Source organism: Chelonia mydas, chromosome 8 (assembly GCF_015237465.2).
Source record: "Chelonia mydas isolate rCheMyd1 chromosome 8, rCheMyd1.pri.v2, whole genome shotgun sequence".
Taxonomy (NCBI): domain Eukaryota; kingdom Metazoa; phylum Chordata; order Testudines; family Cheloniidae; genus Chelonia; species Chelonia mydas.
In genome coordinates, this window is record NC_057854.1 from 69,050,440 (window position 1) to 69,072,962 (window position 22,523).

General features: G+C 43.2%; 1 protein-coding gene across 3 annotated transcripts in view; it reads left to right on the forward strand.

Moving 5' to 3' along the window:
• Positions 1-3,392: 3,392 nt before the first annotated feature.
• Positions 3,393-22,523, forward strand: part of CDC14A (cell division cycle 14A) — a 113,074-nt gene continuing 93,943 nt past the window's right edge. Inside the window, exons 1-3 of one of the 3 annotated variants that reach the window (XM_007062612.4) lie at positions 3,393-3,964; positions 4,534-4,624; positions 20,300-20,375. In XM_007062612.4, coding sequence (XP_007062674.1) covers positions 3,859-3,964; positions 4,534-4,624; positions 20,300-20,375 — 273 coding nt within the window. In that variant the 5' untranslated portion in view covers positions 3,393-3,858. The remainder of the gene's footprint in view (positions 3,965-4,533; positions 4,625-20,299; positions 20,376-22,523) is intronic. The other 2 variants (XM_043520729.1, XM_043520728.1) reach the window with 2 other exon arrangements.

Sequence of the window (22,523 nt, forward strand, 5' to 3'; positions counted from 1 at the left end):
TGGGCAAATAGGTGCAATATGTACCCAAAGGGTTAGGTTAGGCCCCCCCATTTGAAAATTTTGGCATTAAGCATCTGGTTTAAACCTAGAAATCAAAGAAAATTAAAATCTCATGCTGCAACTCTAGTCCTAAGTCATCCTCCTGTGCCTAGGAATTCAAAGTTTTACTACTGTATCTTCCTTCAATTGGTGTGGGTAGTAGCTCCATTTGCCATATATTGAAGTTCCATAAGGGACAGGGTAGTATGACTCTTAGTATGCTGCAAGTCTTAAGCACAATGAGCAGTGTAAAATTTACATTTTAGCCTTAACTGTATTTTCTGATGTTTGTCAAACCCAGATTACCTACCTCTCCGAAGAAAAATAATAACAGATAGGGGAAAGGAACCCTTCCTGGACAGATGATCAGGCAAGAAGCCCTACCCTATAATTTTCCTCAAGATGTTTTTTTTTAAAGGAAAGTAGTCCATATAAAGCCCATCCATCCCATCTTCAAATCTGTTTGAAGCTTCCAACACTTGGACTGGACTAGTCAGTGGATGAACAAATTCTGAAAATCAGGAGTAGTAAAACATGGGTGGCAGAGAGTTTTATTTACATGAGTTCTTGCCATCTGAAGTTTTTAAACAACTTACTCCCAAGGTACAGTGTTTGTGGGGAAGTAAACCACTTAGGCAACTTTTACTCATGCTGAAAAGTACGTACTTGTGCAAGTAGTCCCTTTAAGTCAGTAAGTGTGAAACTGATCCCTCTGCAAAGGGCTAGCACAAGGTGTATGCACCATGTAAGTCCCAGTTAAAACAGGGTTAAGTAGGACTAAGCTATTACTATTCCAAGTTAATAAAAGGTTGCAGAAAGAGGTCCATAGTGAGGTCAGAACCAAACTGTTTTGCTCTCTTCCCACACCAACAAATCCTTCATGGAAAATAACTAGACATATGCACGTGTAAAGAGTGGTATTTCTGAGCTGGTGGGGACTGAATTGGAAGGAGTGGGAGTTGATGGGGAACGGGAAGTTCTAAAATGACAAGGGGCTGGGCTGGTGCACTGAACATGGTAGTCTTTTAAGGCAGGCATGGCCTACCATGGCTGTTGCAGGGCCTCAGACCCTTTAAGACCTCAGGATTGTGGCAACTTTGGTCTCCAGACAAGTTATGTGACTAATCATATGATGAAACTGAGAAAAAGGCCTGATAAGAAGAGAGGTATGTCTTATGGCTAAGTCTGAAAAAGACCCAGAGCAAGAGAATTGCCTCTCAGACCTGCCAATGAAGCAACAACTGTAACAGTTTATCCTCCCCTGGTAAGGATTTGGGAAAGGAGCATAAGTAAGGTTTTGGCTAGCAACTGGGACAGAGACCACTTGGAACTACTGTAGATGTCTGCAACTGGGGGGGAGGGGAGGAGACTATATACAGAAGGTGGTGGAAGGGCTGGGGGAACCCCTATAGCCAAGGATGAGGAAGACTGTTGTGGACCCTGATATGGGGGGAGAAGGACTACAAAGAAAACCTAAAGGCTTCACAGCCCTTTAATAAGGACAAGGTGGATGACAGGGAGCTTCCTGTTCAAGTACTCGAATAGAACCAGTATATTATTAAACAGACCCCAGAAAGGGAAATCCTATTTTGGAACTTTAGCCATGCAGTGTGTGAGTAGCCCAGATGTATGATTGGAGAGGAAACTCAGGCATAGTGGTGTGCCTGAGAGAGACTAGGTAATCTGAACTACCCATATTTGGGCTGGCAAGGGAATGGAATCAATGTGTGAATTGTGGGGGAGGAGGACGGTAAGGTACAGCTATATTTGAAACTAGGATCACTCTGTGTGGAGGAAGACTGTTATCTAGAGTCCCCCTTCCCCTTATTCTGGGCATCAGCTACTACTGCTTCTGCCAGACAGAGCAAAATAAGGGTATCCAACTCTATTTCACCTCCACTGACCTACTTATGAAGAAACATCTTTTCTGAATTGACCAAGGGTCAGTCTCTCACCATTACCAGGTATAAACAAATTATGAATGCTTTCCCCATAGTCCAGCTATTTCCACAGTCTTAACAGTAGCAACCTCTAGTCAATATTAGATCACGGGATAACTTCTTAGAGGCCCCAAAAGAATGGGCTCAGAGTACCTGAGGCTCAGCCCAATGCACTGGGAATTTGTTTTATGATGCAGTGTGAGGAAGCGAGCTCTACAATACTGGACAGTAGTTCAGGTGTAATGAAGATGTGAGGCCCAGTTCTGCTCAGACTGACTCTAGCTTCCCGAGTTTTCTAGCCAGTTACCTGTCGGCGTTCAGCACTACAGCAGTTCCTATTATACCTGCGCCAAAGGTAAGGGGCTGTTACCACTGCCCAGTAGTTACTTCCATAGGAGGGAATAAAGCCCACAGCAGGACCGGCAGACGGAGCCGCCCTCGGCCCGTACCCCCACCCTAGCCCCCCAGGCAGCGAGGCGAGGCTAGCCCAGCCCTGCCTGTGGAGAGCGCCCCGCCCCCGAATTCTCCCTCACAGACAGGACTGTGGGGAAACGAATTCAATGGGGGGGGATTTCAGGGGCACCTGGGAAGAGCTTACACCGGAGAAGGGGCGATGTGCGGCGGGTGCGTGTATCCGGGAGGCCGGGCTGGGCCGCGGCGCGTCTACCTGGAGACTTCAAACGTGCCCGCGCAAGTTTTCACCCTTATTTCCCAGCCCGCCTTTCGCTGCCCTCCCCCCCGCAGGCTGAACCCAGCCCGTTCAACCTCGCAAGCGAGGGGCGTGTTCGGGAGGGGGCGGCCTCACAACCCTGCCCCGCCGCTGACTACGAACGCGGGAGGGCGCTCTTAATTGGTTGATCGCGTCGTCCATCAGGCTGAAGGCTGCGTCCAGTAGATAGCGCTGAGGAGACCCAGGCCCCGCCCGCTCGCTCGATTCAGTAGAGGAGCGCGCTCTGAGGCAAGGTCCTCACCGTGTGAAACCAAGGCACTTCCACCCCGCAGCGCTAGACCCCGGCAGCTTCCCAGGCTGTCTGCTCTCCATGATGCTAGGGCAGAGCGTGGGGGCTCTCTGGCATCACCCCGCAAGGGGGGCTGCCGGGGGCCTGAGGAGGACGGAGCGCAGCTGGCTGGGCGTAAGGAGTCTCCGAAGGGGCGGGGAGGGGGAGGCGCTGGCGGGAGGGAGGGCGGGGTGTGGGTGTAAGGAGCCTCCGAAGGGGCGGGGCGGGGCGGGTGTAAGGAGTCCCCGAAGGGGCGCTGCTGGCTGGGGGGGGAGGGCGGGGTGTGGGTGTAAGGAGCCTCCGAAGGGGCGGGGCGGGTGTAAGGAGTCTCCGAAGGGGGCGCTGCTGGCTGGGGGAGGAGGACGGGGCGTGTGTGTAAGGAGTCTCCGAAGGGGCGGGGAGGGGGAGGCGGGTGTAAGGAGTCTTCGAAGGGGCGGAGAAGAGGATCCCCTTGCAGGCTGTAAGGCAGCGGGCGGGGCAGCCCTGAGTGCAGGGGGGGCGGACTCTGAGGGAGGAGCGGAGGCGGGGAGGGACACTGGTCTCTGCTCCCTCCCCACGGCACTAAGTCCGGTGTAACAAAGCCTTGGTAACGGGGTTGCTAGCGCGCTGGTCGGCGCCTGGTAACCAGGCGCTGCCCCTTTAAGCGGCGGGGGTGTTGCCCTGCCGGAGGGCGGGGAAGATCCGAAGTCCCCTTCGGCGCCCGCCCGCTCTGTGCTGGAGCTGGCAGCTCCCCCCATCCCCGTTCTCACTCCCATGCGGGCTGTGGGGACGACGATACTCTGGGCAGCGCGGCCGCAGGCAGGCGGCTCCTCTCGATATGTCCCGGGGACTCCCTGTCTGCTGAGCCCGCGCAGGTCCCGCCGGAGCAGCCCCGGGGTCCCATGAGTTCAGAGCTGCCCCGCGCCTCGCCGCTCCGCGCTCTCTTTAAGATGGAGCCGGCTCCGTCCGCCTCTGAGTTGCTGGTGGGAGCTTCCGAGTTCCTGAAAGGTGAGAGCCTGAGGGACACAAGGCGTCCGACTGCCCTGGCCCCGGGACCCTGCCTGGCTGCCTTGGCCCCGGGGGATTGTGGCTCCTGCCTTCTCCTTCTTATTCCTGTAGTTCTGTGGTCCTCGCCGTCCTATCGCTGTCCCCGGCGCTCACGTACCCAGCTCCCCTGGGCTGGGGCTGGTCGTGTTTAAGCCGGTTCCTCCCGTCTCCGTTCGGGTGAGGAACCAGCCGGCACCTGTCGCCACGGGCTCTGCGCTGGGTAAAAGCCGCCCCTGTGGCTGTCCCTGTAGCGAGCCAGTCCCGCCCAGCCCTCCTGGGGGGACAGCAGCGTGCGGCTAAACGCAGACAGCCCGACTTTCTCTTCTCCCTTCTACGCAGGAGAAATGTAGCGATGCCCCGCCCGCTCGGAGGCCGAGGTTTAGAGGGCGGGTGGAGATTGCTCTTTTACCCCCTAGCCTGGAGCTGCCCCTGCTGGCCGGGGGGAATAGTAGGGGCGGGTTGGGGGAGGTAGAGAAAGCGAACCGCGACATCTGTATAGCCTTCGTCAGTTGCCTTCAACTTTGTTTCAGATCGATTATATTTTGCTACTTTACGGAATAAACCCAAAAGCACGGTAAATACCCACTATTTCTGTACTGATGAGGAGCTGGTCTATGAAAAGTAAGTGTCTTTTAGTTTCCATTGTCCTGCAAGGTTCTTGTTAACTGCTTAACTCTCTTGTTAATTGATGCATTTCAGTCCTCTGTAATGAATGGAGTGTAGTAAAGAACCAAACATTTATGGTGAACGACATCGCTTCCTCCCCTTAAAGAATAACAAGACTGCAGTGCAGTTACTTAACTTGTAGTTGACCCAGGGGTGGGTGGGATGGACATGCTGCTCAGGATTTATTTATAAAGTGAGGCTCTCAAGAGTAATTACATCTTATTGGATAAAGGCTTACATAGAAGTCTGTGAAGGGGAAAGTCAGGTGAAATAACGGGCTTCTCTGTTTTGTTAATAATTAACTCCTTGTATTTTCTATATGCAGAAAAGTACAAAGTGATTATACTTTGGATTTTTTTTCTTTTATAATTTAAAGATAGTGAAGTTTGAGGTGGGCTCTTAAATGGACACACAAAGCTTGAAATCTAGTCAGATTTGGAAGAAAAAAAAAGGGGGGGGTATCTTTTACTGATAGTTTTGTAGGTTTAATAAATAAGGATGTTTGTTTTTCTTTCCTGTGGGATGAAAGACCAACACCTGCAAGGGAAACTGACGATTCAGGGTCAGCAGTGAAATTGACTGTACACAAAGTGGTGTCCGCTGCACAAAATAAACAAGCTGAAAAATAGAGATTAAAGAAAACTATTCATAAATGTTGGAAGTAAAAGCACTTTTAGATATGTATGTTTTCTTAAGTTGGCTGTGGCCCATCTCAATAACATTATTAAAACAAAGTGGCTCTGTTATGTTACCTATTTTATTTGTATGATCTGAACTCAAAGTAAAGAGAACTATATTTCATGCAACAAAGTGAGGCTATGCCTCAGACTGTAGGATACAAAATACTGTTTAAAAACTCAAGAGAACCAGATTATATCTTGAATGGGTATGCTCTGTTTGTAGCTTAGAATGGGCATCCAGAGTTGTGGCAGTAGTACACAAATGTGGCATCCTGATACTGGGGCCAAGGGGAGAGGCATGAAGAATAGAGACCTGAAACTTGAGGAGAAGAAGTTTAAACTTCATGTGCCCATTCACTCGTAATCTGATTATTTGGGGCATTCAGTACACAAATATATTTAGCAATATTTAACTGTCTGACCCTAAAGAATTTGGTTTTATCCTTTTTACATGCAAAGGTTCACTTAATACAGTGCAGCCATATAAAGATGTATAAATTGCTCTGTTGGGGAAGTGAGAGAGAGTTGTTTGTCTGTTATGGCTCTGATGGAGTATTTTTGTTTGCATTTGGTATATCACCCTCCGTGAAACTGTTTTGGGTTCCTGACAATCTGATGAATCTGTATTTTCTGCTCGGGTAAAAATAATTCTTGCTGCTTTTTTACCTGTTTGCAGATTAGTTGCTTTTGTGGGTGTGATTGTGTGTCAGGAGGGACAAACATGATGAAAAATTTCATATTCAGGCAGGTTTAACCTTGTTGAGGCTCTGAGGATTCTTGAAGAACTTCATACTGTGAGACTTAGTGCATGTCTACACTTAAAACGCTAGAGCAACACAGCTGCATTGGTGCAGCTGCACCACTGCAGTACTTCAGTGAAGATGCTGCTACACCAAGGGGAGAGCTTTTCCCGTCAGTGTAGTTAATCCACCTCTGTGAGAGGCAGTAGCTATGTTGACAGGAGAAGCCCTCCCATTGACATAGGATGGTTTACACTGGAGTTAGGTCAGTATAACTGCATCACTCAGGGTGGATTTTTCACACCCCTGAGCAACATAATTATACCAATGTATGATTATAGTGTAGACCCAGGCCTAAGATTCGTGCCTATGGCTGACTAAATTATGCAGCAGGGTTCTGGGTCTGTTACTGGTGCTATCTTATCTTAAACAAAAAACTGTTAGGCTGTGATTCAAGAAGTCTGCTCTTGACAAAATCTTGCTAATTATTGTGCTGTCTGGGGCTTGAATTAACCGCTTGTTCAGTGCTTGCAGTACTCAGTCTCCAGATTTTTCTTCAATCTTGGTTTAAGCCTAGATATGATGCAGAAATTGCATGGGTCTCATTATACATTCTCCTTATGGTTATTGATCTGAATCAAGTGGTCATGCTAATTCTTATTTCTGTCAGGTGTCTTTGATATTGCTGATCACAAGATAATTGTGATGTGTGTGCAATTTATGACCAGGCAAATACTGTTTTGGGCTTCAGTATTAATTATACACAGATAACATCAAGCTCTGTTTTCTTTTTATTGCATTTGGATGGGACAGTATGTATCTGGATTAGGGCAAAGTGGCTGAGAAAACCTGGCAAGACGGAGATAATGTTTTTAGGGTAGGGGAACATCTGGCAGCAATAGTGAGATCGGTGTCCCTTCTGAAGAGATTTGCCCTCTTGTTAGAAGGGTTTGCAATTTGGAGATACTTTACTAAAATTAGCTGGGTATCTAAGGGTAACACTACTTTACTAAAGTAGCAGCTAAAGCACTTTAGGCTGTACTTATTTGGTGAAAAAGCCTGTGACATCTTGTGGATATGGACCTTGCTACGGTTGTCTTTATCCATATTCAATCACTGCAATATGGTCTGCTTGAGGAAACCAGCAAACCACTTGGAAATTTCACCTCGTGCACAATGCATGTCCAGATTATTTAGGCGAGGTCTATGTTTGAAACTTTCGCTCATGTAGCGATCTTGGTTAAGTGTGCCTTTTTTCGCCCCCAGCAAAAGTCCTAAGGTTGATGAAGTTATATTGGCATAAAAGTGTTTTTGCTGGTATAGTGTATTTCACACACTGAACCAGTGTAAACTATACTGGAAAAAGCATTCTTTTGCTGGCATGAGGCCTTAAGACTGCTAGATTTCTTCTATAGTTATACCAACAAACCTTTTCAAGCATAGACTAGACCTTGGTAGCATTTCTTGAGCTAGCACAATACCTGTGTTTCATGATCTTCATTAGCTTCCAGTTTAATTTTTGGATGTAATTCAAAGTTCTGGGTTTATTTCTCTTATGGCACTTTTTATGTCTTGGGGCTTAGCTACCTCAGACCACCTGCCTCTCTCCCCAGTTTGCACCCCAGGTTAGGTGCTTCATATCTAAATGTCTGGGCTGGTGACAAGATGTTAACTACTGTGATTTTGTATTGGTTTAATGGCAAGCAGAGTTTGATCCACCATTTAAAAATATAAATTGACTTCCTTTATATGTAAGATGACTTTGATTGGACATGTTTAATTCTAAACACTCTTCTAAAGGAAAAAAACTATAAAGCTTCAGTATATACAGATTTTGAACTTGCTACTTAAAAATAATTGAAATAAAAACTTCACTCATTATTGTTATGGTCAGGAAGATTTATCTGTATTTTACTTCCTCACTGGAGGGACACCTTGCTTCCAATATACAGTATCCGGAAAACATATACAGAAATTCAAGAGGGGGTGAAAAAACCAATTGGAAAAACTTTAAAGTCCAAATAGTGTGTATCTTCATTCATATCAGTAGTTACATGCCCGAAATGTCCTGGTAATCAGCCTACCTTTTGCGGAAGGATTGTAAAATTGCCCTTATATTTTAGGGCATGTGTCTAAAGACATTTTGTATGCAGTGCTTTGAGTGTCTCTCCTCCCTTCCCCCCGAACTAAAATTCTAAAGCAATACTCAAACTCTCCATCAGATTTGGTCCTCTAATGATAGCCTTCTGCTAACTCAGCCTGAATAACTCCTATGATGGGCTAATTATAGAATAAGTCCTGTTCAGTGTTTGATTTTTGAGAATACCTCTGTAATCTATCTGGCCAAATAGCAGAACTTTATAATGTTTTAAATGACTTTACAGGAATAGTGATGTGTATTTCCTTGTCCACCAACATCCATTGACCGTTTTAACATAGCTTTAGCAGTACGGTTGTTAATTGATCTTTGAATCACTAGGAAAAGCCCAGAAATGTTGTTTCATAGATTAATGAAAAAATAGTTATTTTAGTTTCTTTGTGCACAGCATGACAATTAAAAAAACAAAAACCAACAACTTTTTTTCCAGGGGAAGGGGTTAACTGTAGATATTTATAAACTAGGTGGCAATTAGCAGCCGGCATACAGATTTTAAGTAACCTTGTGCAGCAATATATACCTTCCTTCAACTGGCTGATACCAGATTTTGCCCTGACATTTGTTACCCCTCACACAAATTTTATACTGTATACCGGATATGGATGGCTTCAAAAGTACGTTTTCCCCTATGAAACTTGGGTCGTCTGCAGGTAAGCATACGGTGGCCTAGCAACAGTACACTCCACATGTTTTATTCATGTATTTCTCTGAAGGTAGCAGGTTGTAGCAAAACTGGGAATAGAATATAAGTCTCCTGATTGCTGGTTGGGTGTCATATCAGCTAGACCATCTGCCTTCTAATAATGCTTCTTCTGTCTGTTTAGATTGTAAGCTGTCTGTGGCAATAACTGTCTTACTACATGTTTGTACAGTGCCTAGCACAATGACACGCCAATCTCAGTTGGGACCTCTAGGTCTTACTGTAATTTAAAATAATTTTGTAACTGCATTTTTTGGGTCAAATAACAGTGTAATCACACCAGTTTAAATTATGTTGGTAATTTATTTTAAAATACCTGTCAGCAACTATGTCTGTAACAACACAGACAACAAAAAAGATCCAGGAAATGTTTTTTTGACAAATAGATTCATTGCTAGGTATATTAATATAGAACTCCAAGTACTAATTCATTTAAACGACAATACAGAAACATATTTCCTGCACCCCTCAGAAGCAGTGCAAAGGCCTGGGGGAGTCAGGAGTAATGGAGGAGCTGAGGGAGAGGGAAGTGTAATTGCTGGGAAGGAGCCTGGGTGTGAAGATAAAGGTTTGTGTGGGTGGGAGAAGTATGGAACGGGTTGTTTGTTTTTTTTTTTTTTGGGGTGGGGCAGGATTGTTAGGAATCCTCCACCACGCAGACTCTGGCTGACCCAAATCCGTCTCGTTCAGTCAGGCACATGTGTCCCTTTTCCCATGTATCTCCCCCCCCCCCCCCCCCCCCCCATTCAGCTTCTGCCCCAAGCTGTCCTCCCATGCTAGCCCCTCTGAACCCCAGTCTGTGACCCCTCCCCTCAGGAGCCCCATGTGCCCCATGCTGTCTGTTTCCCCCATATCCTGTGCCTCCTGGCCTGGACCCATGGGCAGAGCACTGCGAGGAAGTCAGATTCTTTCTCTTGTCTATCCACAGCTGGTGCAGCTCCTCTGTTCTGCGGCTGCTCTCTGTTCTGGTACCACAGCAGTCCCTGGTGGGTGAAAGGAGCAACTGCACAGTATTTTCTGTGGAGGAGGGGAATTCTGCACTGCATGGGAATTCTGCACATGCGCAGTAGTGCAGAATTCCACCAGGAGTAAAAATTGTGTGCATCATTCAGAACGCCTTGCTACACAGGCCCTTTCTGTTTAAAATTGTTAGCATTTGAAATCAACTGAGGCGCTCAAGCTGTTATTGCAAACGGGGAGAGGATCTTTGAGGTATTGATCCAGCACCCAAACTGTTTATGGGACTTTATTGGTATAAAAAGAATGTTCCAAACTACTGTGGGATATGTGAGTAATCATGCAACTGATTGAAATTACGAATGTATACAGAAGAAATTACAGACTGCCTTTTATGGTGATACCACTATAAGAACCCAAAACTCATAAGGTGTGTTCAGCAGGGTTGTAGAAACTCTGAACTCTTTCTCTGAAGCCCATCACTGTGCATTCATTGAAGCAGTGTATATATTTCCTAACTAGTTACTCCAGACACTCAGGCAGAAGATTGTCAGCCTAATAGTTATCAGGATTACATCCTCTGATCACTCCCAGTATTTAAGATCTGTCCCCCTACCACAGCTCTTCGTTCTTCAGAAAGTACCCTTGAAGAGTCCGTAAAAATGATTTGCTGTTAGACATTCCATTTATAGATAGGAATTTTGAGGCCCCATCGTTGTGGCTTTTGAGGTGTTTGGTCTCGAGTACTGGTCACGCCTATCATTAAAGATAACAACTCTTATATTCTGTAATTATTTTTTATAGTCCAAAGTATATGCAAAGCATGACTGAATTATGATGAAAATTAAAGTTGGGAATGAAACTGAGTCAGAATTGCGTACTCAGTACTCTTGCTCAAACTTTCAAATCAAATGTCTCAATATTTTATCAAATGAAATACTTTTAAAAGCTATTTAATCCCATCTCAAATGGTAGCTATCTTGAATTTCACTACTGTAATGATGACTGTTCTGGTTAAATATGTTATGTGTTGTTTTTACACCATGGCATGATAGTTGAGAGCTTGTATTAAAACCACTTCCTTTCTCTTGTCAACCTTGTATATCATCAAATTAAAGGGAAAAAGCTGAATGCAGTTATCCAGCTGTGACTACATTAGGTAAAATTGGTTCTGATCTAGTGAAGGTTATAAGTGAAACTTTCTGGTCTTAAGATGACTGGGGTCTCTCTTCAAGAGGTACATGCTTTCATCGGTAAAAGGTATGCCATTTTTGATGCCTTCAAGGACGTAGAGCTGATGAGAAGTAACCCAGCTCGCAGATGATCATTTGGCACACAGACATGGCCTGTCTTGGATAGACCTAATAGTTAATGAGTCAGGCCCTGGTAAATAGCTTTCTTCAAGAAGAATAGGTTTCAGAGTAGCAGCCGTGTTAGTCTGTATTCGCAAAAAGAAAAGGAGTACTTGTGGCACCTTAGAGACTAACCAGTTTATTTGAGCATAAACTTTCGCGAGCTACAGCTCACTTCATCGGATGCATCCAATGAAGTGAGCTGTAGCTCGCGAAAGCTTATGCTCAGATAAATTGGTTAGTCTCTAAGGTGCCACAAGTACTCCTTTTCTTTTTTTCAAGAAGAATAGTGGCTCTTGTTCTTTGTTTTTCAGCCATCGGATCTGGGTTGGGCATCCTACACTTGACTGATTAACATACAGTAGGCTTTCACTTGTTATGTCAACAAACTAGAGAGCTTGCTGGACATGTTTCAATTTTGGGTACTTTTTATCAAAAAATTTTATTCCAGTACTGCAGTAATGAAGCATAAGGATCCTTCACTGTCTTCCTAAATTATAGAGCCTTTAATCAACCATTTATTCTGATTAGTAATTATATTATCAAGACATCAGATACTATGCCGCCAGAGACACTCTGTGAACAGCCGCAGAAGTAATTATATGTGACAGTGGAACATTTTGTACGGCATATACTTCATATCAGCAAGAGGATCTAGGTTAACTTACTCAAACTGTGATATATTGCTGTGGACCAAGCAAGCTTAATTCAGAGAATATATATCCCTTGTTTTTGAGGTTAGGAAGTCGTAAAGTCAGTATCTCGAATGCTTACTGTGTAATAAAGTTAATTGGTACTTCTAGAGCTGTATTGGTATGAAATGTCTTCTTCACTGCCTTCATATGTTCAAAGAAGCAGTTTCTTTTTCCTGACAGAGCAATGATAAATTTTCACGTACTTCACAAAGTTAAGTCTCTTTACTTAACTGTAGTGACCCAGTAATTGTAGCTGTGCAGAAAGCCCTGAATGCTCCCTGATTCAGTGGCTGTAGGACCAATAACGAACATTTAGACTACCCTTGTCACACCACACACGAGCTACCGCTTCACACACAAAACAGTGAGTTCTTTGTTCATTTCAACAGCATGATGTTAAATTGAACATCAGTTGACCAATCTTGTCAGGCAATAGAATACAAGAAAAGCCATTTTAGAAGGCTAACATGGAGTACAAGCAAGAGACCATAAATCATGTGTATGAGAATACTTTGTGGCAAAACTACAGTTTCTTCAAATACTGGTCCAACCAACACATGCAGTAATCATACACCACTATTAAAAATTGAAGTGTACCATTCCCCCCTCCCCTCTCACTTATAAAAAATGAACTGCCAAACATTTAAGGTGCAGAATTAGCCCATAAAGGGGAACCTCAGATTGTATGTGGAAGTTCTAGGTAGCTGTTCTAAATCATACTTCTAATTTTTAGATCCTACCCAGATTTCTACTGGGGTGGAGGAGAAAGATTAGTGTCAGTACACTTTTTTTTTTTTTTTTCCCCTCCTTCTTGGGAAGTGGTGGGAAACAAAAAAAAAAAAAAAAAAACCCCTCCCCTCAAAACATTTGTGCTGAACTTTGACCTAATTAACAGTTTTCTGCACTTGTACTGTGCCTCTCATCAATATCTCAAAGGGGCATCTGTGCATATCTGTTTCTCTCACTAAAGGATAAACAAATCACCAAAAACTGCACTGCAGGTTAGTACCAATCAAAAATAGAACTTGCCTTCTGATTCCCAGGCTCCAGCTTTCACCGCTGTACACCATACTGCCTCCCTGCATAGACAACTTACTGAGGAACTTCGAATTCCTCAAGGTGGTTTTTTCCCCAAAGAGAAGGGGCTTCCAGCATGCTCTGAAAATGATCATACTCTGATTTAAAAAAAAAAAAAAAAAAAAAAAAAAAAACCCTTGTTCTATAACTAAACCTTCTTGACTGAGAACTTTATATCCTGCTCATAAGCTTTGTCCTGGGTTCTGAGGCACCTTATCTCAGGACTGCTTCTCTATTGATAGTTCATTAATGGAAGTTCAGTCATTGATGCAGCTGGGTCATGATTCATTGATGGTTTTGAAGATCAGGACTGAAGTCCTGAAGAGGAGTGGAAACTTGCTGAGGGAGTGAAGCACAGAGTGATGGGCTTGTTTGTAGCCTATTCTATTTATGTAGGCTGGAGTCCCTGAGTTGCATTCCCATTCGCTCCTAAGTATAGTGACCTACAGTAACTCAGCAGGGAGACGGAGAGCACAGGGGTCACTGTGGCCAGATTCTTATATGGAAGGAAGAGTCATGGTTTTTTAGCAAATTGGAGGTGGAAGAAGTGGTGAACTGAGACCAGGACACCTTGGCTTTGAACACCAAGGACACCTTGGCTCTGATAGGTGGACAGGAGGAAAGGAGAATAAAAACCCTGCTAATTCTCTAAAGCATTTCTACTTTCCGACTAATCTCTGTGATTTTTTTGCTTGAGTTTACATATCTGGACATCAGAATTGCTGACACAAAGGATTTGCTGCTTGGTGGCTTTACTTGGGTATTCCCACTAATCAACAATAACATTGCCTCGGAGGATATGCACTACAATCATGGAGAACAATGAAGAGCTGGATTGCTCTGGACTAGTAATGAGCTATGGCACAACATTGAATCAAGAATTCAGGAGATCCAATAGCTTCAGCTCCTCTTGAACATCACAGCAGTGTTAGGATTTGTCCTGGGACATACTCTTTGTTTTTGGACATCTTGAAATCTTGGTCACAGGTGTCTGGGCTTGTGTGAAACATGCTTGGATTCAGTCACCACAAGTCTGACATGGTAATAATTATTCTGCATCCACTGCACTGCCATCAGCATATCATGTAGAGAAGACGCTTAGACTTGCCTGCCAAACAAGAATAAAATTTTGCCCTCTTTCCTTCAGATGAGCTACAGTTATTGTCATTGGATTCATGAGAACTTGGGAAGCTGAATGGCAGGGCACAACAATTTTACATACTAATATTCACATAAATACCTAGTCCGTTCTTCTCTCAGAGCAGGATTGTTAGGTACCAGATTGTTAAACAAAGTCTATGGGTGTCTTTCTGAAGGTTAATGTGTCTGTATCCAGGCTGAACTGAGGACTTCCAAGGAATAAAATTGACATCCCAAAGTATCCACTGATTTTAGAAAGTGCTTGTTCAATACATTATAATTTGATTTTTCTATTTTTAAATTTGTAGAAAATGATTTTAGAGTTCAGGAGTGCCAGATTTATAGCACTAAAGACTCAAGTCTTCTGTTAAAATACCACATAACTACAGCATGTGAAAACACCTCTGCTCCCATTGATTTTAAAATGTGCCTCAGTTCTGACTTTGACTTCTTGACATGGTGCTTCCAAGAACAAATTCTCTAAGCTTTAACCTTTTGGCCTGCCTGCTGAGGCAGCTTCCATAAGGTGCCATAAATGGGGTGAAGTTGTTGTTGATGGTCTCTTGATTTGGAGTCCATTAGCTTATTTCACAAAGGCTACCAGATAATATTTTGTCACTGCCAACCTAAGACAGATTCAAACCAGTGATTTAGGCTCTTAATCTCATTACCATTTCCCCTAGGTCAGGGGTTCTCCAAATTTTATTAATAATATGACCCTTCTCTTAGTCTCCTGCATTTATAATGTAACATCACTGTAGAAAGTATGGAATACTTTCATAGCAAAGCAAGCGTGGTCATATACTTTCAACTGATTTTTTTTTTCTTTTTCAGTTGGAAAATTGGGCTTTTGACCAAACAAAATTTTTCTTAGAAGAACTGAATGCCCCAAACTCAAAATATCCATATTTGGATATGCCACCACTGCTGCTTGGGCATTCTAGCTCAGTTGCCTCAAATCGCTGATCTCCTCAGTGGGCCAGGCTTCCCAGCTGGACTGTGGCTGTGTCTACACTAGAGAGCCTACAACAGTGCAGCTGTAAGATCTCTCGTGTAGCTGTTCTATGCAAGCAGGAGAGAGCTCGCCTGTCGACATAATGCTGTGCACGCTGTCGTCTATGTCAGTGTAACTATGTCACTCCGGGGGAGGTGTACAACATTCACACCCCTGAGTGACTGACAGGTTTTGCCAACATAAGTGGTAATGTGGACATAGTCTCCCTGCTTGATGAGAGGAGGTGCTGCATCATGAGAGATGTAGGCTATGGTACATCATGGGACATTAGTCTGTCGAAGAGAATGGACATATTAGGCACCTATGCTACAGCTTTCATGAGGAACCATGATGACATTTCCAAATAGACATTTTCTGACATTGTCAACTTTTTTCTTTGTTACTGAAGATTAAAAATTTCTGTGTGATCGAAAATCCCTGTTTTCCTAACACAACTATGAAAAAGTAATAGGCAATTACTTAATGTATTAACTGCTCTAATATAAGTGTGTTAATGACACTGGCCACTTTTGTTGTTCTTCCCCTTGCATCCTGTTCCTCTTTTTCTCTCTACATATGTTTTTCTAATGCCTGGTTCACCCCTGCCCACAAAACACACACACACCCTGCCCCCATCTCTCTTGGTAAGTGGTTGGCTCTTGTAGTGAGTAACTTCTGTTTTCTTTCTTGCTTTTAAGCATCAGAGGCAGGTAGGAAACTCCTTTGCTTCCAGATGTTTTTAGGTCACCTAGGTCCAGTTTGTAATGAGAAAATGACACCTGTAGAAGTGGCTGGAAATGAGGAGAGCTAATGCTGATTGGTCAGTTTTCTAGGGGCCACCAGCAAATAGTATGTAGATCACAGTTTGGGAGTCATTGTCCTAAAGCATGAAGTCCCTAAGCACTTGTTTGTCATAAACTTCAGTAAAGAATATCCTGGGTATGATGGGTTGGGTCACAGAAACCCCCTTTGGGAACTGCCACCTGATGTGCTGGGACTGCTTCTGAGCCCATTTTCCCTGGCACCTTAGGACTTCAGTACCTTGCCTGGTTGTGCCAGACACACTAGCCTGCTACAAACAGACTCAGGTCTGAACCACGTCTCCCAAAAGCTGCAGGCTTAACTGAAAACAGCTTAAGAAGTGCTCCTGTCTCCCAACACCCAGATACCCAGTTCCCAATGGGATCCAACCCCCAAATTAATCCATTTTACTCTGTATAAAGCTTAAACAGGGTAAACTCATAAATTGTTCGCCATCTATAACACTGATAGAGAGAGATGCACAGCTGTTTGCTTCCCCAGGAATGAATTAATTACTTTGGGTTAATAAGTAAAATGTGATTTTATTAAATATAAAAAGTAGGATTTAAGTGGTTCCAAGTAATAACAAACAGAACAAAGTGAATTACCAAGCAAAATAAAATAAAACATGCAAATCTAAGCCTAATACAGTAAGAAACTAAATGCAGATAAATCTTACCCTCAGAGATGTTCCAATATGCTTCTTTTACAGACTAGACTTCCTCCTAGTCTGGGTCCAGCAATCACTCACATCCCTGTAGTTACTGTCCTTTGTTCCAGTTTCTTTCAGGCATCTCTTTTGGGTGGAGAGGCTATGTCTTGAGCCAGCTGAAGACAAAATGGAGGGATTTCCAGGGGCTTATATAGTCTCTCTTGTGGCTGGAAACCCCTCTCTCCCCCGGTATAGAATCACAGCTACAAGATGGAGTTTTGGAGTCACCTGGGCAAGTCACATGTCCATGCGTGGCTCAGTTCTCTACAGGCCGAGCCATTGCCCACACGTTAGCCCGAATATTCCCAGGAAAGCTCAGATGTGGATTGGTGTCTATCAAGTTCCATTGTTAGCCAAGTACTTCCATTTACTTGAATAACCCCTGAAACCCTTCACACTCTGTTGATCAAATCTGCCTTAGGTGCTTCCTACAGCAAACACTTTAAATACAAGCATAGAGCCAATGCTCATAACTTCAGATATAAAAATGATACATGCATACAAATAGGGTGAATACATTCAGTAGAACGTAACCTTTGCAAAGATATGTTCATTGGCATATCTAGCATAAGACCTATTCCAGTAAAGTCGTATTTATACTTATAAGCATATTTATATAAAGCATTATGGGGTGCAACGTCACCCTAGGTTGTTGAGTTTTTGGGGGGGAGGGAGGATGAGGTTGGGGAGAGTTTCTTTACCTGTCCCTGAGACACCTCCCCTATCCCTTTTCTGATTAGGAATAAAGAAATTTCCATATGTTAGTAAGAGGGAACTTTTTAAACAAAAGAAGCAAAAATGTCAAATGAAGCAACAAAAAGTCTCAAAAGAACCTTTGCAAAAAAGATGACCAGTCACCCTTTTATACCCCCCAATTTTTAAAAAGGCGGGCAACATATATAACAACTTAGTGTCACTGTACTAGACTCTTCTCCCTTCCTCTTTTCCTTCCCCCTACCTCCCTGTGGGAAAGTCAACTTTAAACCTATCTCTTCTTTCTGTTCTCCCTCCCTCTCTCAGAATGTTGTCAGTAGAGGAATATGTTGAAATTATTAATCAATAGAATGGCACGTTTCTCCCCCTTCTAGAGAAGAGGTGGAGGCTGTCCTGGATAGAGAGAGCAGTGGCTGAGCTGGGTGGTAGAGCAGACCCAATAATAGACTAGGAGCAGTGACCTCTTTAAAAGTTTCACAGTGGCTTCCATTGTAATCTCGTTTTCAGTCTCCTAAATTCTTGAAGATGTGTGGAGGGTTTTGTTTTAAAAGGAGCAAAACTTTCATCCTTTTTTACCTTTCCTTCAATAGGAAAAGGTATGGTTGTTAACTGTAGTAAATTAACTCATAGTAAAATTCTAGTGAAAACAAGGCAATTTGTAGTTTTCACATAAGTTAACATAGAGGCAGGCAAACTACATGGCCCGTGGGACTGTCCTGCCCGGCCCTTGAGCTCCCACTTGGGAGGCTAGCCCCTGGCCCCTCCCCCACAGCCATGCAGCTGCGTGGGCAGTGCTCTGGGCGGCACGGCTGGCTCAGCTGCCAGACGTGCCGCTCTGAGTGGCATGGTAAGGGGGCTGGGGACTGGATAAGGGGCAGGGGATCCCGGGGGGGGGGGCAGAGGTTTGCGGGGGGTGGTTGGGACAGGGAGCGGCGGGAGTTGGATAGGTGTGGGAGTCCTGGAGGGCCTGTCAGGGGGCAGGGGTGTGGATAGGGGTTGGGGCAGTCAGGGGACGGGGAAGTGGGTGGGGTTGGATAGGGGTAGAGTTCCGGGGTGTGTGGGGGGGCGGTTGGGGGCGGAGGATTCCAGGAAGGGGCGGTCAGATGACAAGAAGCTGAGGGGGTTGGATGGGTCGGGGGTTCTGATGGGGGGCGGGAAGTGGGAAGGGGCGGAGACCAGGCTGTTTGGGGAGGCACAGCCTTCCCTACCCGACCCTCCACACAGTTTTGCAACCCTGATGTGGCTCTCTGGCCAAAAAGTGTGCCCACCCCTGAGTTAACAGGTCAATTTAAAAGAATATGGAAGACTATGCTTTCTAACTCAATCTAATTCATGTATTTAGACTGTATCATAATACATACACACACAGGGAGGCATGAAAATGCTTTAATTTTGGCACTTTCTAAATTTTGAGTGCTTGACTTTACAGCCTTAAGGTCCTTTTTAACATAACTTTTTGTGTGTAATTATGGTACATTAAAGAAAGGTGTTATAAGAACGTTATTTTGCAAGCAAAATGACGCACTCAAGTTTTAGGAAATGCCATGTTTGGGATTGGCAGCGAAACCTTAACACTGCACCCTTTGCATGTGCCTGATACAGTCTTTAATTACATTATCACCTACTATTTTTTTTCATAGAGCTTCTATCAGCACATAGATAAGCAAGGGGGCCAAAATTAAGGTTGCCCATGCAACTGTAAATTTGACACTTCCTAACTTTCAAGTACGTGACTTTGCAACCTAAATAATGTTCCTGTAACGTAGCATAGGGTTTTCATGAATATAATTTTCTAGAGTGTATGGTTGTTTTCGTTTGTTTTGAGCTAAAAGAGAAATTACACTTAACTGCTACAACCTCCCACCATGAGTGGTGTTTACATCCTTAATCTTCAGCACCGCAGAACAGTGAGTGCCACTTGAAGACAGGACTAACTACATTAGCTGATAGTGGGAAGGATGTTTTCCCTGAGGGAGGTCGGAATGGGTTGCTGGGGCCATGTGCTGGATCTGGGAGGTGATGGAAGAGAGGCTCATCTGGCCTGGATATGTCTTCTCTCTTCCCAGCTCAGGAGTGGGGAGAGCTCCTGTTTCCTGTGATGTGCAGCCAGAGTGAGGGAGGGCCTTTTGTGTCATGTTCTGCGTCTGGGAGGGTAGTCAGGAAGTGTCTTTCCTGGCTCTTCTGTGACCCTGCACAGCTATTTTGGCAGTTCCCGATGTGGTGTCAGCAGCAGTTGCTCCTTAGGTGGCAGCATGAGCCCAGTCTTATAATGTTTGTTCGTATTCTGTTGTTTTGACAAGCTGCCATAATTTCCTGAGGAATGAAGGTGAGGGAAGGGAAGTGGCTGTTTTCAACAGTGCATGTCTCAGTAAAAACTGAACATAATTTTATGAGACAAAGAGGGTTTCTCTGAGAGCTTGTGTGCTGCAAACAATGGAGGTCTTGGGACTTCTCAAAACAAAGTTTTGAGAATATTTTATAATAGAAAGTATTAGGCAACTGAAATATAGAGGCCCCCAATAATGGATAAAATGTGTTTTTAATTACACAATATATATTGAAGAGACAAAATGGGTGAGGTAATATTTTTTATGGGAGCAACTTCTGTTGGTGAAAGAGACAAGCTTTAAAGCTTACACAGAGCTCTTCTTTTGCTCTGTGTAAACTCGAAAACTTCTCACCAACAGAAGTTGGCCCAGTATTGCTTCACGCACCTTGTTCTCTAATTCCCTGGGACCGACATGGCTACAACAGCACTGAAAACTTTTCTGCCATGATTGCATTGCATCTGAAATGGAGCATAGAAAAATTACTAACTTGCTTGCAGTTTAAGGAGCTGGAAGCAGATGTTCATTGAAATAGTTTAGTTCTTCTCTAAATATATTTTTTTCATCTTTCTCCACTCCACAGTTTCTATGCAGATTTTGGACCTTTAAACTTGGCGATGTTATACAGATACTGCTGCAAACTAAATAAGAAGTTAAAGGTAAAATTTTAATCCTTTCTATTTAGGTTTCTGTACCAAGTATTCAAACTCTGTTGTTTTTAACAAATTGCAGTGCACAGCATTGTTGTGCAAGTGTCATTTACATGGTTAACCTTGAGCTTTGGACACAGAAGTTGTGCTGTCTTGCCATGTGTGTACTCCCAATGAGGAACTAAAAATTGAGCCTTTTTGTTCAGCAATTGAACCACAAAGGACATGTACACCTTTCTCTTCAAGGTGAAATATAAGCCAAAGGAAGTTAGTGTAATAGTAAACAAAGGAATAAAAGCCAGAATCCTTTTGAGTTGTGTTGATGTCTTTGAGTTCATTGCCAGCATACCTGCCTGTAATCTATAGGTATATTAGCATGAACAGTATTAGAAGACTGAGGGATCATGATAGCATGGTGAGAGTGTATGACAAAGGATGAAAATGCATGTTTAAATGAATATTTTTTTCAATGGAAGAGTTAGGACTTCTTTAGATAGTTTCTTTAAAACCATATATCTTTATTAATGTAACAGTAATACAGAAACATTCAGTTAAATTCATATACAAAAACACTTTTTTCTGATGTGGTGGCCCAGTTGCTGTTCCTAGCCACGCATCTGTGTACCTATTCTCTTCTCTGCCCCTCCATTAGGGCTTTCTAAATTTGGTCCTTGACTTTGACTTACCTCACATAAGACCTATGGACCTATCTGTTTTCTTTGGATGCCATGACGACTTTTATTTAAATTGTAAAATGCCTGTTCCGAATCCTAGGCAGTACATAAAATATACAATTCAGAATTAAAATGCACCAAGTGACTTTCAAAAATGCATATAAAATGTGACTGTATTGACCTCCTCTAAGAACAATAATAATACAGTCATGTAGCGTTCAGTCCAGCCCTGTCCCCAGATGCCCAAGGAAAACAAAGGTGGTTTTCTGCACCTGGTGTAAATCCTAACAAATTCGGTTGCCTTATAAGAAAAGTAAATATCTTAATTAAACTTTGTTAGGAATCTTCTGACAAAAACAGGCTCTGGTACAGACCTTGCTGTCAATTTTCACTGCTGTTTTTCAGAGATGGACAATGTGAAACTGACAAGAATATGTCCATTTCGGTCATCAGCTGCTGGATCCTAGGGCCCATGTTTTGTTTTGGAAATGCCATGTGTCAGTGCTTCCAAAACTAAAATTTTACACAATTTAAGTTCACAGCAATCTTTGAAATGGGAAGATTTCCCATCTACTGGAACTTTCCAAGTTTTGACCAGTTCTAATTTTAACTTCAAGAAAACATTTTTCAGAGTACAGAAATAGTCTCAAATTTTTATAAAGTTTTTAATAAATTTGTACTGTTCCTTTCAAATTCTTCACTGACTATGTAATATAGTTAAAAAGTGATTTAAAGCTGATGGAATTATAGAACATATTACTGCAAAACAAAATACATTACTACCACCTAAGTAAATGTGTGGAGTTAGATTACTTTATATCATTAGCTGAACATTTTACTACTAAATTTTTCCTTCTAGAACAAGATAATACTACAAAAATAATTCTGGCACTCTGAATTCTCACAGTGATCTTCTCACATTAGTACCTTCGTTGAGTTTTGTCAAATCTGCATTAAAAGTGTTCTTAAAACAAACAGCGAGTGCTGGGTCATCCTCCGAGTGACCTTAAATGTTGTGCAGGTAATACAACATCCCACACTTCATGGTGTTCAGAAAGAGATCTACTCTTGTGCAATCCTTAGGTTCTGTGACAGTTCATTCCCTCCATATGAGAGCTAATTTATAGGAACTTGACTTAGTAGCAAAATCTAAATGCCTGGCATAAAGTTGCAAACAAGTACTTGATTGAAACAAACTTAAAAGCCCTAAAGGGAACTTCTGCAAGAAACTTTTGTTAATATATGTTGTTCATAACCCCTTTGCAAAATAACCTCTCGTAAAAATGACCATTTATTATGTTTTTGTAATACATTGGTACAAACAAGTTAAAAGAACATTATTAAAGTTGTGAAGTCAAGCACTCAGAAGTTAAGAAATTCCAAATTTACAGTTGCCTAACTATGCAACCTAAATTTGGCCCCTCCTTGTGCATATACATCTTGATACAGTCTGTAATTACACCATTGCATACCACTTTTTTCC